At 37.8% G+C, this 20,221-nt stretch overlaps 1 protein-coding gene and 1 long non-coding RNA gene across 3 annotated transcripts in view; one reads left to right on the top strand and one right to left on the bottom strand.

The window, feature by feature from the left end:
- Window positions 1-13,870, top strand: part of PPP2R3A (protein phosphatase 2 regulatory subunit B''alpha) — a 34,561-nt gene extending 20,691 nt beyond the window's left edge. For both annotated transcript variants that reach the window (XM_083363718.1, XM_083363719.1), the window contains exons 11-13: window positions 2,989-3,107; window positions 5,690-5,796; window positions 7,604-13,870. In XM_083363718.1, the coding sequence (XP_083219844.1) occupies window positions 2,989-3,107; window positions 5,690-5,796; window positions 7,604-7,700 (323 nt within the window). In that variant the 3' untranslated portion in view covers window positions 7,701-13,870. The remainder of the gene's footprint in view (window positions 1-2,988; window positions 3,108-5,689; window positions 5,797-7,603) is intronic.
- Window positions 8,834-15,202, bottom strand: LOC310641060. The gene is made up of 3 exons (XR_014492660.1): window positions 14,829-15,202; window positions 13,938-13,970; window positions 8,834-8,868 (listed from the first exon to the last, which is right to left on the bottom strand). It is a non-coding gene; the product is annotated as an uncharacterized lncRNA (long non-coding RNA).
- Window positions 15,203-20,221: the final 5,019 nt, after the last annotated feature.

Here is a 20,221-nt window from a genome sequence, read left to right as displayed (position 1 = left end):
TCTCTCTAAGTTTCTGCTCCATCCTTTCTTCCATTCTCTGCTCCAATTTCTCCAATTTCTCCTCCATCTGTGCAAATTTAACACCCATTGACTCCAAAATTAACTGGGTATGTTTTTCAAGATCCTTCAATGTCAATACATCAGGAGAATGCAACGCCTGCAGTAATGATTGTTGTTGCACCGGAGAATTTCCAGCACTCCAAAAAGTTCTAGGGGGAGGTTTAGCCGCCATCTTTTACTTACAATTGTGACGCACTTTCACTTTAAGTTTTAAGCATAGTCCATCAAGCTTGAGAGTAAAATAAAATAATCCTCTTCATCTCTCCACCTTTTCCTCTTGTACCGCTCTGCCTGCTCCTTTAAATCATAGTCCTTTCTTCAGGCAGGGATGGTTCGCAGACGCCTGGCTCTGCTCCAGGAAGTTCGGAGCAGAGACGACGGCCAGCTGGGAGCAACCCAGGCTTCGGGGGAGTTCGATCCTTCAGCCGCCCAAGCTCAAAGCTCAGGCGGCCTCGGAGAACTCTACCCCTACCTGGGGCCTCACCCCCTCCTCTTCTCCCGAGGAGGGGGCTTCAATTTCGCCCGAACAGCTGATCGGCGCTGTTTCGGGCGAAAAAACAAACAGCTGAGCCGCGGGCAGCCAGGGGAGGCTGTCTTCGGCGCCGCGCCGCCAGCGGAAGTCCCGTTTATGAATGTTATTTTTAATGGGATAATAATTCCCTACAAATATGTCATCTATAATGTGAAGTGATCATCCATTTACTCACAAATAAGACATAATGTTAATTGGAACACACATCACACTGAAAGCAATCTTAATAAACATCTCCACATTTTTGAAAGGCATATGACAAAATGCACTGAATTCTTTTTGTTAACTTATCTGAATTCATTCTTACCGGTAGCAATCTAATCCTCAGTGCTAGCAAGTAATCATATTATTTGAAATCAGCCTGGTCAGGTCAGTCTATCTGGGAAAACTATTAGCAATGTCCTAATTTAGGTCCCTGTGCTAGATCTTTCAAGGGCCTCCTCCACCCCTGAGGCACCACATAATCCACTTAACAACCTGCATGTTTGTTTAAACAATTCATTGGGGAGAGTAGGGATGGGGGGAATCATTAATGAGAAGCTTCACCTAATGGCCGACACAACATGCAATTATAATGGACAGCCTCATTACGGTTGTATCTCAAGGACTACCTGCAATAATAATGTTAAAGCCACTATCTAAAGTTTTTCTACTAGCGGTAGCTGTGTTTCAGACTACCAAGTATGTTTCTTCGTTTATAAACACAACTCAAACATCCTACTTGGCATTTACACAAAATGACATTTTACATGATTTCATGGAAAAGGCTTGTGACATGTTCACATGATCAGGTTGGTGCATACTTATTCAAACTGAATGGACAAAATTGGTCGCGCTGGTGAATGATCTCTGGAGGGCTCGGGACAGGGGATACTCCTCTGTTCTAGTCCTATTAGACCTCTCAGCGGCTTTCGATACCATCGACCATGGTATCCTGCTGCGGCGTCTCAGGGGATTGGGAGTGGGAGGCACGGTTCTTCGGTGGTTCTCCTATCTCCTGGGACGCTCGCAGTCGGTGTTGGCAGGGGGGCAGAAGTCGACCGCGAGGCCTCTCGCTTGTGGAGTTCCTCAGGGGTCGGTCCTCTCGCCCCTCCTGTTCAACATCTACATGAAACCGCTGGGTGAGATCATTCGTGGTTTTGGAGTTGGGTATCATCAGTATGCTGATGATACCCAACTTTTCATTTCAACCCCAAACCACCCCAGTGATGCCCTCGACGTGATGTCCCGGTGCCTGGAGGCGGTCCGGGTCTGGATGGGGAGGAACAGGCTTCGACTCAACCCTGACAAGACGGAGTGGCTGTGCGTACTGGCATCTCGGGATATTCAGGATATCCCACCCCTCATTATGGGGGGGTGAGTCATTATCTCCTGTAGATAGGGCTCGCAACTTGGGAGTCCTCCTAGATTCACAACTCTCCTTAGAAGACCATATCGTAGCTGTGACTAGGGGGGCCTTCGCCCAGGTTCGCCTGGTGCGCCCGTTGTGGCCCTATCTAGACCGGGATGCCTTGCACACGGTCACTCATGCGCTCGTGACCTCTCGTCTTGATTACTGCAACGCTCTCTACATGGGGCTACCCTTGAAGACCACTCGGAGGCTCCAACTGGTACAGAATGCAGCCGCGAGAGTTGTACTGGGGGTTTCCCGATACTCCCATGTCACACCTTTGCTCCGCGAGCTGCATTGGTTTGCCAGTTGTCTTCCGGGTGAGGTTCAAGGTGTTGGTAATGACCTACAAAGCCCTCCATGGCATGGGTCCAGAATACCTTGGGGAGCACCTGCAGCCGGCGTCAACTTCCCTCCGCCCAGTACGCTCCCACAGAGAGGGCCTCCTCAGGGTGCCACCGGTCAAAGAATGCCGACTGGTGGCCCCCAGGGGGAGAGCGTTCTCTGTGGGTGCACCGGATTTATGGAACCATCTTCCGGTTGAGCTCCGGATGGCGCCCGATCTCCGCTCCTTCCGGCGCGATCTTAAAACCCATCTCTTTAAACAAGCTGGCCTGGCCTGATGGGACGGGGTGGGATTTTTATAAATGACTTCAATTTTAAATTTGTATTATTTATGGGCATTGTTTAATCATGTTTTAATAATTTTAATTTTTGTATCTATTTTTATGTATTGCCCTGTTCACCGCCCTGAGTCTCTTGAGAGAAGGGCGGTATACAAATTAAATTAATAAATAAAATAAATAATAAAATCATTCAACTTGTTTTGGAAGTAAGCCTACTGAGAAACTTGTGATTCAGCTTTGAAATATGCTGTTACTCCTTGCTCTCCTTGACAAATCTTTAAATAGTCATTGTTATAGGATACATGAACTAGGAGCTCATTTATTCCAATCCACTAAGAACTGTTGATTTAATAGTTAAATAATATATGCTGGTTTTTCAGGAAGAGTTACTCTACGAGATTTGAAGAGATGTAGAATGGCTCATGTATTTTATAATACTTTCTTTAATCTCGAAAAGTATCTGGACAATGAACAACGGGATCCCTTTGCTGTGCAAAAGGTATAAAACAGCTCTATTTCAAAGTAATGATTACTTAAAGGAAAAAAACCTAGAATATTATAGAGAAAAGTAACAAAAACAGTTTTATGTAATTGAGGAGGTATGGCCAGTAGTATAAATTCCATGACAATGTCTACAGATGAGCATTAACGCAAGTGCACATTGCATTATACTGTTATGACCCAGGGCAAGTTAGCCATCACGTGTTCCCAGCATATATTTCTGTACCTCATACTAAGCTAAAATTATTACACCCGATTGCTTGATCTCATTAGTGGTAAAGTCTGAGTCCATTGACATTAGTGACAATTTGGGGTAGTTTTAATTCACTGAAGTGAGATGGATGCCCCTAACATGCTCTTTATTTAAAATTCTTGGCAGCATTTTGCTCTGAAACACATACTGCAAAAAGGCAGGTATTAAATTTCATTTTAACATTTAAATTCCTTGGTGGAAGAGAGGTAGAATGGGGGAAGAGGAAGTACTGAATTTAGCAATTAATATGTGTGTCTCCAAGTAATCTTGGGGTGAAACTAACATTGATTGCCCCAATTGCAGCCTTTTGGATTGTTTGTGAAATGGCTTGTGGAGTCTGATCCATATTGCTTTCAATCATGCCTCATGGTCAGTCCCCTTCCTAGGACTAGGAGGTAAATCACAAAGCTTCACGGCTTCTGTCCGAGGCTAAACTTTGAAGACAATTCAGCTAGATGAGAATTTTATTGCAAACAAGAATGAAGAATGGAACCATACAGTGCTGGCCATCAGTGAGAGTTCAAATACCCACAGTAGTATAAATGCATGGATAAGGGCTTGGTGGTTTTGAAACTAAGTAGCTGTCATATATTTACATAATTTCCATATCTGGGCCCAAAACAATTAGCTCCATCTTCAACTCACACTCATTTAGATTCTGAATGACTTTAGATATGAGAGATTGTGGATAGAACACATTGTCACTAAGTCAATTGATAGCTTATTTCATAAATGGCAACAGTGCAAATGGGGAGAAATCTGACTGATTATACTCCTCAACTACATATATAAATATATATATATAAATGAGACTGGGAAATTCATCTTAATTTTCAAGAGTATATATTTGCCCCAGACAAGCATTACAAGATATTTTATTGAAATACACGTAGATCTTGTTTCCTTGGTCTTGTGAACTTACCACATTGGGGTAATTATTCTATCCCAGCCAAATTACATCACGTGGTGGTTGTAGAGAGAAACAGGATGAGACAGTACTATATATAGAGTATAGTATAGTATAGTATAGTATAGTATAGTATAGTATAGTATAGTCATGAAATAGTATATATATCATGCCTTGAACTTCTAAATATAAGCCAGGATATCAACTCCATGCATGCATACATATATACATCAATTATTTATTACATGTATTACAGTAAATTTAGATCTCTCTTCTAAAGAAGACAGTAAAAGAAAAAATGCATAGAAAAAAACACATCTGTGTGTACACTTTTTTCTGTGCACTTTTTAAGTGTCTGGTTTAGTTTTGCTTTGTTCTTGTATTTTCCCCTCTTTTTTGGAGTTTTCTGCTATGAAAAGTAGAATAAGAACCAACAATACCATTTCCTGTTAATATCTGTTAATATTAAACCAATGCTCAAATCATGTTTCTGGATTTCAGTTACTATTAGCTGAAACCATAACCTCTTAGCTTTGGGCAAGTTGGTTAAGGAGCCATATGATGTTGGTGAAAAGGTGGCAGTATGTTTGTGTGAGTTTGTGCATATTTAATATAATGATTTAATGTGTTATGCAAACACTCAAATTGTTTGAGTTTGAAAGGATAGCAAGATCAGAAATACTATGCCACCTTTTCCTTAAGTCAGATATTAAATTTTGAAACAACTCCTGTATCATTATTTTTTAAAATATAATAATGAAGAATCTGAAGTATTTTTCCTTAATAATTTTAAATATAAATAATTTCTATAGTTTGCATTTTTTTGAGCAGGTAGCCTTCAATTTACATTGTGACTAGCATTGTCGTCATTAAGCAAGATGGTCATAGAGTGTGATGTTATTTGATTGTGTCGCTTAGTGACATTAGATTGTCATTGTTAAGTGAACTCTTCTCATGACTGTGACTTCCAACTTCCTGATGGCTTCCCTATTAACTCCTTGTGTGAAGCCAGTAAGGAACATTGGAAATTGTGATCCTCTGACTGCAGCTCACTGCCATGTAATCATGACCCTGGCATTAAGCACCCAAGTCATTATCACTTAACTCTGGAGAAGCTGCAACTGCTGGAACTCTGAGGGCAGATCATAGGTCTCCCTTATTCATACTGTCATAACTTTGGTCACTGAACAAATTGACTACCAAACTGAAATGAATTAAGAAAGATATCTGCTACCTGATTAGGAACTTACCATATTTGCAAGATATTTCATTTACAGATAATTACAAAAAATATGCAATGATTCTTCTTTGAATGCTTAGTAATAGTGTATTACACTATTTATTGCAGATATTTACAATTATGCAAATCTTTAAAAGATTTGTTGGGTTTTGTCTATTTCTTTCTAATCCATGTGTTTAGGATGTTGAAAATGATAGTCCAGAACCTTCTGATTGGGACAGATATGCTGCTGAGGAATATGAAATTCTTGTAGCTGAGGAGTCTGGCAGTGTACAGTTACAAGAAGGGTGAGCAAAATCATCTTAAAGTTGCTGTTCCAAGAAATGCTGAAACTCATTGTTGAAATTAGTAGTGTTTTGAAATGAAATTAAAATGACAAAGCATGTTAAAACCAAAAATTTTGTACTAAAAATCAAAATCGAATGTCTAATTAAAGGTCTCTCAAGCAGTAAGATGGAAAGAGAAGCCCAACCTCACAACTCCATTCCTTAGGCCAGGGGTGTCAAACTGCCGGCCTGCGGGCCGGACGTGTCATGCGGAAGCTGCGCCCACCCCATTGCCGGCAATGGCAAAACAGTCCCGATATGTCTCACGACGTCATGTGATGTCGCAAGTTTGACATGTCTGCCTTAGGCCATGCAAAACATCTGCAATTCTTACCATTCCAGGGTCAGTAGCAGTCCCTGGAAGTTATTTTGAATGCACAGTGGGAAATTTTAACCAACTTTATGACCAAAATAAATAATTTCCTTCTCATGTAAGAAACAGATTAAATGACAGGCTAAGGTCAAAAGACTTCTGATATTTAGAGGCTCTCACTTCTATCCACACTAGAAGGACTGTACTGTTTGTAATTAGGTAGGAATGCTACCTATTACCATATGAGTGTTTGCCTACCTTGGCTGATTTCAAAATGCTAAGCATGGTTTGACCTGCTTATTATTTGGATGGAAGGCCATCCATTTAATGCCATACTGGAAAATTGAAGGAACATCCTGGAAAAAGGAACTGGCTCATCATGAGGAAGCTCAGCTTTGATCTAGCTATTTGCAGACTAATTTTGATACGATTAAATGAAGATGGGTAGTATTTCAGAGTAGTGTAGTCATTTTGGAAACACCCTGTCTGTTATCAACCAAATGTACTTTTCTTCTCCAGCATTCCTATTAAGACACTTGTTATGCCACACTTATTCTAGAGACCAAATAATAATTCTGCTCAATAAGGAATGATACTTGCACACCTTCAAAAGTAGTGTGCCTCTTCCTGTGCTGTGTGAACCCAACACTTATGAGGGAGATGGGTGGTTAAGAAGTTTGATAGACAATCTCTTCCTTCCAAAGCAATTATTTGGGACATAGAAGGATTTTCTTTATTCATTTTGCAAAACATATTCTATGTCACTATAGATATAAATGTGCATGTAAATGCATGTTCAAAAAAATATCAGAAAAATGGGCGCTGAAGAAAATGGCTACAAAAACATCTGCAATTTTTATATTTGAATGTTATGATAAAATATCATAGCCTGTATCTTCATATGAATACTTTACTTACACTCAACTGTATTTTTTATTATGTATCTATTCGGTAAGGGACGTGGTGGCTCAGTGGGTTAGGACGCTGAGCTTGTCGATCAGAAGGTCGGCAGTTTGGCAGGTTGAATCCCAAGTGCCACGTAACAGTGAGCACCTGTTACTCGTCCCAGCTTCTGCCAACCTAGCAGTTTGAAAGCACGTAAAAAATGCAAGTAGAAAAATAGGGACCACTACAGTGTGAAGGTAACAGCGTTCCCTGCGCATTTGGCGTCTAGTCATGCCGGCCACATGACCACGGAGACGTCCTCAGACAAGCGCTGGCTCTTCAGCTTTGAAACGGAGATGAGCACCGGCCCCTAGAGTTGGAAACGACTAGCACGCATGTGCGGGGGAACCTTTACGTTTACCTATCGGTAATTTAGACTTATTTGTCTTTAGGCTTCATAGGGCTATGTTTTATATCTGTCTTCATATTTTCTAAAATTAGTGTCATTTGAAAATTAGAAATTGATAATCATACCATTTTAGTGTTAATCTCTTTATTCATTTCTTGTAGTTCCTTTGAAGATGATTATGAAACAGATGAATTCTTACCTATGACTGAAATTGGAGAAAAGTCAGATAATTTAGTTATTTCGCATATTTCAGCATAAGAATGGAGATTTGTCCCTAAAGTCTACCATTATTAAATACAAGAATCTTCGGTTCTTATATTTGAAGAAATAATAATGTTATTTGACAAAGCTACCAACGTTTGAAACAAAAGCATAATTATACAAGATAATTATAATTATAATTCTTTCTCTCATGTAATAATTTTTCCTAACTATTGGGGTATGCATAGAATTTGTGCATTCATGGAACCTGTAAGGAAACAACAAAAGACTGGATAAAGGTGAAAAGGTTCATATTTATATATATATAAAAAGAATTTAAAACAACCAATAAAATCTTGAGGATTTTTTTTCATTTTGGATCCTTCCTCCTCGTTTTATTATTTAGAAGCTATCTTCAGCTTCTTTCTTGTCTTACATAATATATACTAATTTTCATTTTTTTTGATGTACCAGAAGTACCTGTCAGTTTCTAAATTATTTCTAGCTCACTGCAGATATTTATATGCATTATAGAATACTGAATGGTGATCATAATTTGAGATTTTCAAGAGTATTTAAATATAGTATCAAGTTCATGTTTCTTTGTTTTAAAATATAGTATAGAAAAGAGATGGCCCATTGGTTTTCATGGTTGTTCTTTATGGGATTTTTTTTTCTTTTAACAGAATAATTCTGTAATTTTATTAGAATTCTTCAAAAAAAAGCAATAATGCCTTAAGAAATGCAACAATCCCTCTATAAAAGAGAAATTAGTATATATTTTCCAAACTTAATCAAAACAATGAATGACCCAAAATTCATAACTGATATAAAGCCCTACCAAATTAAAGCATTTTAAATTGAAGTGTAGAAAATGAGAATCAGTTGACAAAATGAATACAACACTCTTCCAAAAATAAACAAAAATCAGGTAAAAAAATAACATTTATAGGATAGGTCCAGGAAGATACTGATAATATCTTTTTCCCTTACCCATTCTTTTGACTCTTGTTCTTCAAAAAAAAAACCTTTTAAAGCTAAAAGGTAATCCCCATTTGTATAAAGGAAGCATTTACAATAAATTGTTTAAATATTTCTTAGTGGTATAAAATATGTTCACCTTCAGTGAAGGTCTTCAAATGAAGACCTGTTGAAAATGTTTTAGCAAATCCAGCACTGAGTAGAAGATTGGACTATCATTCAGAAGTGCTTTTGTTCTATGGTTCTGTGATAAAACAATGTCATAATGACAACAGATAAAATCTGCTTAGAAGTGACAGTGAAACTTGAAGCGTAGAAAGTGTCTGCCTTTTAGGGTAAACCATCAACAGTAAAGAAACAAGCAATCAAGGAATATGCTACAAACTAGCACTTAGTAGCTATGAAGGCCTTTGAAAAGATACTCAGATGCCAGGATGTGTGTATACCTACAAAGATCAGAATACTGGAAGCAGTGGTATTTCTGTGACATTTTTTGGGAGTGAAAATTGTACTTTGAAATCAGGCTAGAAAAGAACATTGCTGCTTTTGACCTTTTCTGTTGGACAAGACTTGTTAGAATACTGTGGACAGCTAGGAAAACGAACAAATGGATTATGAAACAATTCAACCCGTAGTTCTCACTTGGGGCACAGCTGAGTAAGTTCAAACTATTCTACTTCAGATGCATCATACAAAGACCTAGCTCTTTAGAGAAGGTGCAAATGCTGGGAAATGTGGAAAGAAATAAGATATCAGCAGCAAACTGGATGGACTTAATTATAGTAGTGATAGGTGCATCATTGGAAGACCTGAAGAAGCAGGTTATGGTCAAATCATGGGAAAAAAATCAGTGTGGTCTCCAAGAGTTGACAATGACTTTATGGTGTATAATCAATCATTCAGCATACACTGACATTACACGGAACAAACAGAATATTGTAGTTTAATATTGTGGATAAACAAATGTTCCTGATGATGAAATAATTCAGTTCAGAAAACATGAGTCTACAACAAACACACATTAAGTAGTAGTATAAAATATTTGAATTGCAGATGAGAAAACTTTCAGAAAAGACCTTTTGTTCAATCCTGCAGGTTAGTTTTTTTAATGTTTTTCAAAGGCACCTGGTTCACCACCATTAAAAATCTATAAGAATATAACTCTTTGAAAATGCTTTTACAACATATTTTAATGCCAATATGTGTATAAGGATTTTTCTGTGTTCTGAAGGCATTTGTGATAAATTTGTGTCCATTTCTCACATTGGAACAGCTTAAGCCCAATTTCCTTTGAAAGACATGTTTTGCATCTTTAAAGTACTGTCTTAATTTAAATGATTAAATATGAGCATATTTTAGCAAATTGAACAAGTTAGAAATTATAATGTTTAATTCCTAAGTGTTTAACTTCTTTCTGATAACACAATACAAATAATTGTGCATTGTAAAAAATACACAAAGAGTTTATTTTTCCTATGTATGTATTTTTGTATATATATATATATCATATCTTGGGAATTCTGGATAGAAAGATGTCAGGATGATGATGATGAGACTGTAGTAGCAACAATATAGTCAGTCTAACTTAACCTTTGCAGTTTAATTTGCAGGCTAAAAGTTTGAACTGGAGTTGAGCTTCAGGATTCGGTTTAAATGCCAAGAGACAACTGTGACGAGTCATTAGTATCTATCTAGCTTATTGATGTAGAATGATTCTCATTTTGTCTGTGAAAGTTTTGCTCCATGGCAAAACTCAATAATTTTCTGGGTTATAGATCTGTGTAGGAAAGGTTCGAGGCAATTATAGGAAAAAAAACATTAAAATACAGTATCCAGCCGATTCCAACATTTTTAAAGAAAGCCATAGTCTGAAAGCCTGGAAGACCATTACTAATGAATGTAGATAATATTCATGTGGAAGAACCTATGGAATAAGATAAATTCCACTATGATGAACATTTTTACACTACCAAATATTTTTCAATAAAATCTTATATAGTTGGAAGAACATTTTGTTTCAAAGGCTTAGTCTATTGCACCTTATTGGACTATTGCACCTAGAGCTTAATGTATTGCACCTTCTTTTAAAAATTAAATTTTATCCTAGTGTTATAGTACTAATATTTTTAACAGTGCTGTGTGCACTTTAAAAATGTTTTTTCCCAAGGATTGCTTACAGACAGCCTTCAAAATAGAGACCATTATAAAAGACTTGCAATTTTAAAAATAACTTAAAGTTTTAATTGCAAGCAAGGTGTTTATAATCAGACTCTGAGTTCAAGTCCCGCCTTAGCAAAGAAAACCATCTGGGTGATTTTGGGTCAATAACTCAGCTCTACCCACTTCCTAGGGTTGTTGTTGTGGAGAAAATACAAGGAAGAAGGTGTATTGGATATGTTTGCCATCTTGAGTTATTTGTAAAAAAGTAATAAAATAAGAGGGACGCAGTGGCTCAGTGGGTTAGGACGCTGAGCTTGTTGATCAGAAGGTTGGCAGTTTGGCGGTTCGAATCCCGAGTGCTGCGTAACAGAGTGAGCGCCTGTTACTCGTCCCAGCTTCTGCCAACCTAGCAGTTCGAAAGCATGTAAAAATTCAAGTAGAAAAATAGGGACCACTACGGTGGGAAGGTAACAGCGTTCCGTGCGCCTTTGGCGTCTAGTCATGCCGGCCACATGACCACGGAGACGTCCTCGGACAAGCGCTGGCTCTTCGGCTTTGAAACGGAGATGAGCACCGGCCCCTAGAGTCGGAAACGACTAGCACGCATGTGCGGGGGAACCTTTACCTTTACCTTTAATAAAATAAATAATAATCAGAAGCATTCTAGAACCAACTAGAAAATGTATTTCTGAAGCAATAGCAAATAAAGTTTTCTCTGCACCAGAGGGTTCTTATCATTAGCTCTTAACCTTAGCTCCTTTTGAATATAAGCTAATAAATGTTAAAAATAAGAAAAGGGGGGGGGAATCAATTTTAGGAAAGCTATACAACATCCACTTTATGTAAAGAATCTAATAGATGTCTTAAGTCTGTAGTTTATACAAGAATAGCAGATTTGTCAAAGGTTACTTTTGAGAAAAGTTGCCTCTGAATAAGATGTTAATTAACCCTTTCAATGAGTTTTATGGGGTCCAGAGAACCTTTTTGCCTTTGTACCCCTTACATACATTTCCACTGCTGCTTTTTCCATAAGAGAGCCCTGTTGAAATAGAGTAAGACTCTATTTCCCCCATGCTTAAAATCTAGGGCTCCCTTGGTGTTTTCATTGTGATGGTAACAAAAAAACTACAACAGTGCATCACACATTATTGTGAAGGACTCTGCTGGAGAATGTTTATTTTGGGGGGAGGAGGGTTTACTCTGCACCTCTAGTCTAGAAGCCAAGGGTCAGCTTATGGGTTGCTTCCAATTTTTGCCGGGTAAATTAAGGGATTTCTTCTAGCTTCCTGGCATGTTTTCTTGAACTATGGCAAGACTTAGAATGTTTTTAATAACATTAGTACCTCTCTCCTTGAAGCATGTGAAAGCTTACAACAGTTATATTTTGTTTCCATGCCAACCAAAACTGTTTCACCGTCTAAACATACAGTATATTAATATACATTATTTTGATTTGGATGCATTGTCTTCAGACTTATAATTTGAATCTTGTGTTCCACAAATGCTCCCTTTAACACCACCCAATTGTTAGGAAAACTATTTAATTCTGTGCCCATTTCCCTAGTATATTTGATGTAGTCTCAATGTATTTATGACAGTTCTATAGTTTATCACTAAATATCTTAACAAATTGTACACATTTTGACCTAACAATTTTTTCCTATGGTGCAGAAATTGATGATACGCCTTAATTTATTATATACAAAGCACTGGTAAAATGAGTTGACAAATTTCAACTTTTTTTTAAATAGAAGTGTCTGGCATGGTTCAAACTGGAATGAACATTGCCGTATACAGTACTGAATTCTGATTGGCCTGCATGGCGAGACAAGCTCCTGCAAAGCTCTTACAGCTTTTACTTTGAAAATTGTTCTAATAATTAGTCATCTAATCTATTTTGAAATACCCTTAAATAGTTTATCTGAAGAAAATTGCTTTAGGGAGAATTCAAAAAAAGTTTCTTAAATACAATTTGCCTAAATTTCTCAAAACTCTTGGATGTCCCACTTATTTTACTAACAATGTTGTTTCTATTGTAATGTTCCTATTATAGATGCTCTAAACTTTATATTTTAAAGGCATCCCTTTATCACTCCCAAAATCACTTTATGTTAAAACATAAATGTGTAGATCAAGAGATAACTGATAATTGTCTGGAGAGATCATTATCTTAAACCCTATCAAATACCAGAGCCCATTGTTAGTATTATTACACTTGAAGCCAAAAACATATATTGATAGAAGTTATGTTTTGCTAGGCTACCTTCTTAAGATATTGTATTCAAAAGCATAGAAAAAGTGATTTTTTTTTTGTTTTTATGAGATGCTGTAAGTTGATCTTTTTGCCTAAAGACAGAAATAATAACACCTACCTCATAAGAAAGGGTTAAAATGGTTCAATTTGGTATATTGTGTAGATATTCCTTTTAGTAATCAAGCAATACTTGGTTAATAATATATACAGTAGCTTTTCTTATTAAGCAAAATGCTTTTCATTAATTGAAATAGGATTGCTTCACTTTATTAGAAAAAAGTATACTATAACAGGTATAAAGTTTTTATCCATGGTTTATTTTTAATAGAGCAACCAGATATTTTCTTGGGCGGCAGAGTGTGTGTGTGAAGGAGGTTGCCACTAAGAGGCAATTTTGAGCAAAAGATATTAGGCTAAGCTAAATTATTCCAAGCAGTATCAAGTCTATTAATAAAAATAATAGGTGGAGATAATTTGATACAATTCTCCAGTTTTAACATGAAAACTGCTCTGATAGCTTTAGAGCTAGCTTTCAAAGATTAAGTACAATGCCAAAAATAATTTGTCCTGCATGTTTAAAACCAAAGTTTATTATGTTTAATTAAAATATTTTAATGAGCACAGATTATAAAACTAAAAAAGACAAATTCTTGTAATTAATACTTATATATCATATGCTTTGTTAAAGTTAAAATTTATAGATATTCTAAGAGGTAGAAAAAAGTTAAGAAATTTGTTGAGAGTTTGTCAAAATGTACTTATGTTGGGAATGGCTTTGCCTTAGCTATTTGTACTTTTTTTCTTTTGCAATTAAAATATATTTTTAAAACTAGTGGATGTTGTTTGTACTTATGGAGACGGAGAAATATCTAGAGAAGCAAAACAGAATTCACACTTACCCAGAACTATTTCTCATTGAACTGGACATATTTCTGAAGAGAAATGAATAAGGTAATATATGTTAACAGAATATAATGCCATTTTGAATCAGTTGACTAAAAATCTACATTTGATAGAGGGGAGTATCTAAATATCAGAGATATTTCCTTATCTAAAAAAAGATAGTGGGGGGAGCAGTCAGAGAGAGAATGACATCCGTGAGGAAAACTGCACCCACACTCATCCTGGAGTACCCCAAGAGCTTACTCTCCAGGGAGAGAGGGCTCACCACTGACCATCAGCACCCCCCAGCTATCTCTACCTCGCCAGTAGGTATTCTAGTTGCTCCTTCATCCTTCTCTAGTTACCCACTGCCATTAAAGAGATTTCAGAGTTCACCCTCTGTTCTAAAGCAACCAAACGCTGCTCACCCATCAGGCCTTACTACTAGTTGACTGGATGAGCAGTGGCAGTGGGAGTAACTTCCTTCCAGCTTCCCCATTGATTTTTCTTGTGGAAAGCTGGCAAGAAGTGCCAGAAATCACTCCACCTCACCTGACCTGTGGAACTGCCTGCCACTTTGCTGGGGGGAGAGGAAACAATGGAATGATCAATGGATGAGCAAAAAAGCAATGTGTGGGGGAGCAACTTCCAACTGACTTTCCCATTGATGCTGCTTTTGGAAAGCTATCAGGGAGCATCAGAAATCACTCTTCATATCACTCCCCATCCCAGTGTGTCCCAAGAGCCTCCATGGAGGAAGAGGATTCACGCATCAACTGCCATGCTCCCCAGCTAGCCTTACCTTGCCAGCAGACATCCAAGTCGCTCCCTTGTCCTTCCCTCACCACACTTTATTAAAGAGATTTTAGATTTTAACCTCAGTTTCAAAGTATCCAATTGCCACTTACTTGTTGAGCCTTGTCACCAGCTGAATGGGTATAGCAGTGGGAGCAGGAGCAACACTTGACTTCCTGCCATCTTTTCCATTGGTTTTTCATTTGGGAAGCTGGCAGGGAGTATTGGGAATCACTCATCCGGATCAGCTGACCTGCTGAACTGACTGCCACTTTGCTGGGCGGGAAGGGGGAACAAAGGTAACTGGACTGCAAGGAAAACTGCTTCCCCAGTCTCCATCCCAGTGTGTCCCCAAGGGCCTCTCCTCCAGGGAGAAAGAAGGCTCACCCCTCAATCACTGGCACACACACCCCCAAAACCAGCCCTACTCACCAGCAGGCATCCACATTGTTCCTTTGTTGCCCACCAGATTTAAAGCAGCTAAATGTTGCTCACACATCTACAGTCAGGTCCAGAAATATTGGGACATCGACACAATTCTAACATCTTTGGCTCTATACACCACCACAATGGATTTGGAATGAAACAAACACAATGTGCTTTAACTGCAGACTGTCAGCTTTAATTTGAGGGTATTTACATCCAACTCAGGTGAACGGTGTAGGAATTACAACAGTTGGCATATGTGCCTCCCACTTGGTAAGGGACCAATAGTAATGGGACAGAATAATAATCATAAATCAAACTTTCCCTTTTTAATAATTGGTTGCAAATCCTTTGCAGACAATCACAGCCTGAAGTCTGGAACGCATAGACATCACCAGACACTGGGTTTCATCCCTGGTGATGCTCTGCCAGGCCTCTACTTCAACTATCTTCAGTTCCTGCTTGTTCTTGGGGCATTTTCCCTTCAGTTTTTTCTTCAGCAAGTGAAATGCATGCTCAATGGGATTCAGGTCAGGTGATTGACTTGGCCATTGCATAGCATTCCACTTCTGTCCCTTAGCTTCTGTCCCTGGTTGCTTTTGCAGTATGCTTTGGGTCATTGTCCATCTGCACTGTGAAGCGCCGTCCAATGAGTTCTGCAGCATTTGGCTGAATGTGAGCAGATAATATTGCCCGAAACACGTCAGACTTCATCCTGCTGCTTTTGTCAGCAGTCACATCATCAATAAATACAAGAGAATTAGTACCATTGGCAGCCATACATGCCCACGCCATGACACTACCACCACCATGCTTCACTGATGAGGTGGTATGCTTAGGATCATGAGCAGTTCCTTTCCTTCTCCATACTCTTCTCTTCCCATCACTCTGGTACAAGTTGATCTTGGTCTCATCTGTCCATAGGATGTTGTTCCAGAACTGTGACGGCTTTTTTAGATGTCGTTTGGCAAACTCTAATCTGGCCTTCCTGTTTTTGAGGCTCACCAATGGTTTACATCTTGTGGTGAACCCTCTGTATTCACTCTGGTGAAGTCTTCTCTTGATTGTTGACTTTGACACACATACACCTACCTCCTGGAGAGTGTTCTTGGTCTGGCCAGCTGTTGTGAAGGGTGTTTTCTTCACCAGGGAAAGAATTCTTCAGTCATCCACCACAGTTGTTTTCCATGGTCTCCTGGGTCTTTTGGTGTTGCTGAGCTCACTGGTGCGTTCCTTCTTTTTGAGAATGTTCCAAACAGTTGTTTTGGCCACACCTAATGTTCTTGCTATCTCTCTGATGGGTTTGTTTTGTTTCTTCAGCCTAATGATGGCTTACTTCACTGATAGTGACAGCTCTTTGGATCTCATCTTGAGAGTTGACAGCAACAGATTCCAAATGCAAATAGCACACTTGAAATGAACTCTGGGCCTTTTATCTGCACATTGTAATTGGGGTAATGACGGAATATCATACACCTGACCATGGAACAGCTGAGAAGCCAATTGTCCCATTACTATTGGTCCCTTACCAAGTGGGAGGCACAAATGCAAACTGTTGCAATTCCTACACCGTTGACCCGAGTTGGATGTAAATACCCTCAAATTAAAGCTGACAGTCTGCAGTTAAAGCACATTGTTTTTGTTTCATTCCAAATCCATTGTGGTGGTGTATACAGCCAAAGATGTTAGAATTGTGTCGATGTCCCAATATTTCTGGACCTGACTGTAGCCTTGGTGCCAACAGATTAAACACAGGGGCCAGAGTGAGGCAGGAAATAGGACCAATATACACCCCTCCCATCTTCCCTTGTGCTGCACAATGGATGTTTCTGCTTAGGGTAGTCAGAAGCCCAGTGGTACCGAAGCAACCACAACTTTGCCAAATGTATTGTTTTCCCTCCTCACTTTGTCACTACTGTTCAATTCACTGACCTATATATACTTAATAAAAGGCTTGAATTTATTTCTTGAATTAGCCACTCATTTTCAGATGACTTTAACATGCTCCTCATTAGGTTACGTTACTGAGAAAAGTCAGAGGAGGTGCCACTGTTCTTGAAAATTATAGATGGATTTTTTCCAAAATAATGGATGGTGCTAGAACACCAAAAAGCAACATGGAAAGAATAGTATGAAGTTATAGACTCTTGTAAGTGCCATGGGGCTTAAATCACCATTTTCCTTAGCATATGTGTGTAAATATAATGTGTATTACATGTGCAAATCCCCAAAAATCAGGTTAATAACATATAACGTGGCTTAATCAACCTCATGTAAGTTCATCATGAAAACACAGCCATAACACTACTTCGTAATTGAAGCCAACTTGTATTATTGCCTGTAATTAATGCATTTAAAATTTCATTAATAAACCAATGGTAAGACTTGATTCATACAGTGCATTAAATCATAGTTCAATTTGATTCTCCCTTTAACCTGGTCTATCATATAAACTATAACTGACTGGGTCAAACACCACATTATGCTATAAATGATTTTTCACCAATCCCAATTCAGAAAAAAGAACCACTTGTTTCTTCCTTTATCTCACTGCCTCCTTTGTGTTCCCAAGATCTTTTAAAAATTCCACCCTGTTTACTTTATGTTGAGCTTCAGATCCCATTTCTATAAACTTGATAGGTTGGAAAAACTATGGAAAATATAGGAACTCCCCCCCCCAAATATTATGAACATGGGGAAAAGAAATAATATATATTAATATAAGATAGGTGTATCTGTGTTGGTTTAGCACATGTAAAAAGAATATTGGGAATAATAAACTGAATCATAAACTGAACTTGACAGTGTGGTATCATTGCTAAAAATGAATATTATTTCCAAATAGAATATATTTAGTATTGGTATTTCAAATATTAAGTTCAATTCATCCCATTAAATATATTTTAAGAAAGGTTCAGGTAGTCTTCGACTTACAACCAAATTTATTTTGCTAAGCAAGATAATTGGTAAGGGAGTTTTGCCCCATTTTATAACTTTTTGCCAAAGTTGTTAAGTGAATCATGTGGTCGTTAAGCGAATCAGACTTCCCTCATTGACTTTGCTTGTTGGAACCTGGCTGGAAAGATTACAAATAGTGATCACATGACCCAGGGACAGTGCAGTTGTCATAAATACATGCCAGTTGCCAAGTACCCAAATTTTCATCATGTGACCATGGGAATGCTGCAGTGGTCGTTAAGTATGACAACTGGTCATAAGTCACTTTTTTCAGAGCTGTTGTAACTACAGTCGCTAAACAAATGGTTCTAAGTCATGGACTACCTTGTATAGGCAACAAGAATGTTCAGTGTACTAGAAATTAAGTCTAACAAAGTGTGTCTGAAGAAACTGATTATTAGCTCACAAAAAATATGAGCAGGTTGAGACGTAATAGCAGTTTTCAAATAACTGAAAGTGTCATACAGAAATAGGTTGAGAACGGGAAGTCAGATTTCAAATGAATGTTAGTTCTTCCTAACAATAATATCAATTTGACAATGAACCACTTACCAAAAGCGGCGATTAACTCCCATTCACAGGATGTTTTGAAAGACAGCTGGATAACCACATGGTACAGTACTTTGATTTGGATTCCAATACAAACCAGAGGTCAGAAGGAGGTCAACTGCTAATCGATTAAATTGTTGCTTCCAACTTTTTGATTTTTTGGTTTTCCCCATCTTACTTTAGACAGAGTTCTTGGGGCTTTCTTGCTAAAATTAGAATTCATGTCCAAGATACCAGATCAGTTAATTTGATCTATTAATCTCAAGAATTATAAGTGGTGGTTAACACCAATAGCTGTAAAATTAATAAGAAACAAAATTTGCAAACTCCCTCCCCCCCTTTTGAAAAACTGTAAAGTTATAAGGTATGTATCTCTCTTGTGTTTTTCCCTACACATCTGTACAAGCTGTTTTAGTAACTGTTGTACAAGTACCATATATTTTGCAATATTTCTATTGGGAACACTACAGTTTGATATTTAATATGTATATGAAATGATTTTAAAAGGTTATAAAATAGAATTATGCTGAGTCACTACAGAACATGATTGCACAATAAGAGCACTCAAAATATTGTACAACTGATTCATCTGTTATTGTCTTTAACAAGCCAAACATATTGGAAGTGCGATCTGCCCTGCAGTCGAGTTTAAATAGGTACCATCTGGGCAAAATTTATACACCATTCAGTATTACATCATTCATTATAAGAAAAGACAGTAACTTTTTTATTTAGTTTACCGTCTACTGTTTTCCTTAGAAATGGTACTCCTACAGCAATTTTTAAAGAAAACCAATGACTTCAGCCACATCACTGAAGAGGTACTGGAGTTGCATTTTGAAAGAAATACATCAGAATCTAAACCATGATGTTTTAGAAAGCAACTCCAACCACATACCCATTCTTCACAACATTTAAACAGTAAGAACTACATTAATACCAGTAGAACATCATCCCAAGAAGCAAAGGCAGGGACTACTGCACGCTACTAGGTTTAAAAAAAAAATCTAGAACCTTTGCAGTGAAGGAGACTAGACCATACAAATGAAACATTCAACCATTCAAACTACAAATCTAACTTACATAACTTAAATTATATAAGTTTGCTTCCCTTTTGGAAAAATAAAGCTATGTTTACAAGGCAGGATTCCAGAGAAAAACATTCTAGTGTCCCTCCCTCACTGTAATTTGTTCAATTTCCTACGAAACTCTACTTACGGATCTTACAAATATGTACTGGCACCTGAATCCAGAATTTGTGGAATCACTATTTTGAATTAACAATCAACATAACTTAAATATGCAAGTGATTTTTCCACATTTATTTTTCAGTTTTAGTGCAATTTTATTATTGTTCTGTGAATGCTCAAAACAGTGACTGTTTGACAAACATTTGGGCAATACATTTTTCTACTAAAAACTTGGTTCTGAAAGAAAATTGTCTATGAAGCAGTTACAGCAACAGCTAGATTTAGCAAAGGTTGTAAAAAAAGTTCCTTTTTTTCTAGTAAAGTGTAAAATATATTTTCAATTAGACTAAGAGGCAACAATGGAGGAAGATTAGAGAATGCAA

Source organism: Vipera ursinii (genome assembly GCF_947247035.1).
Source record: "Vipera ursinii genome assembly, chromosome: 5".
Lineage (NCBI taxonomy): Eukaryota > Metazoa > Chordata > Lepidosauria > Squamata > Viperidae > Vipera > Vipera ursinii.
The sequence above is the reverse complement of the archived record's forward strand: the minus strand, read 5'-3'. Positions and strand labels throughout refer to the sequence as shown.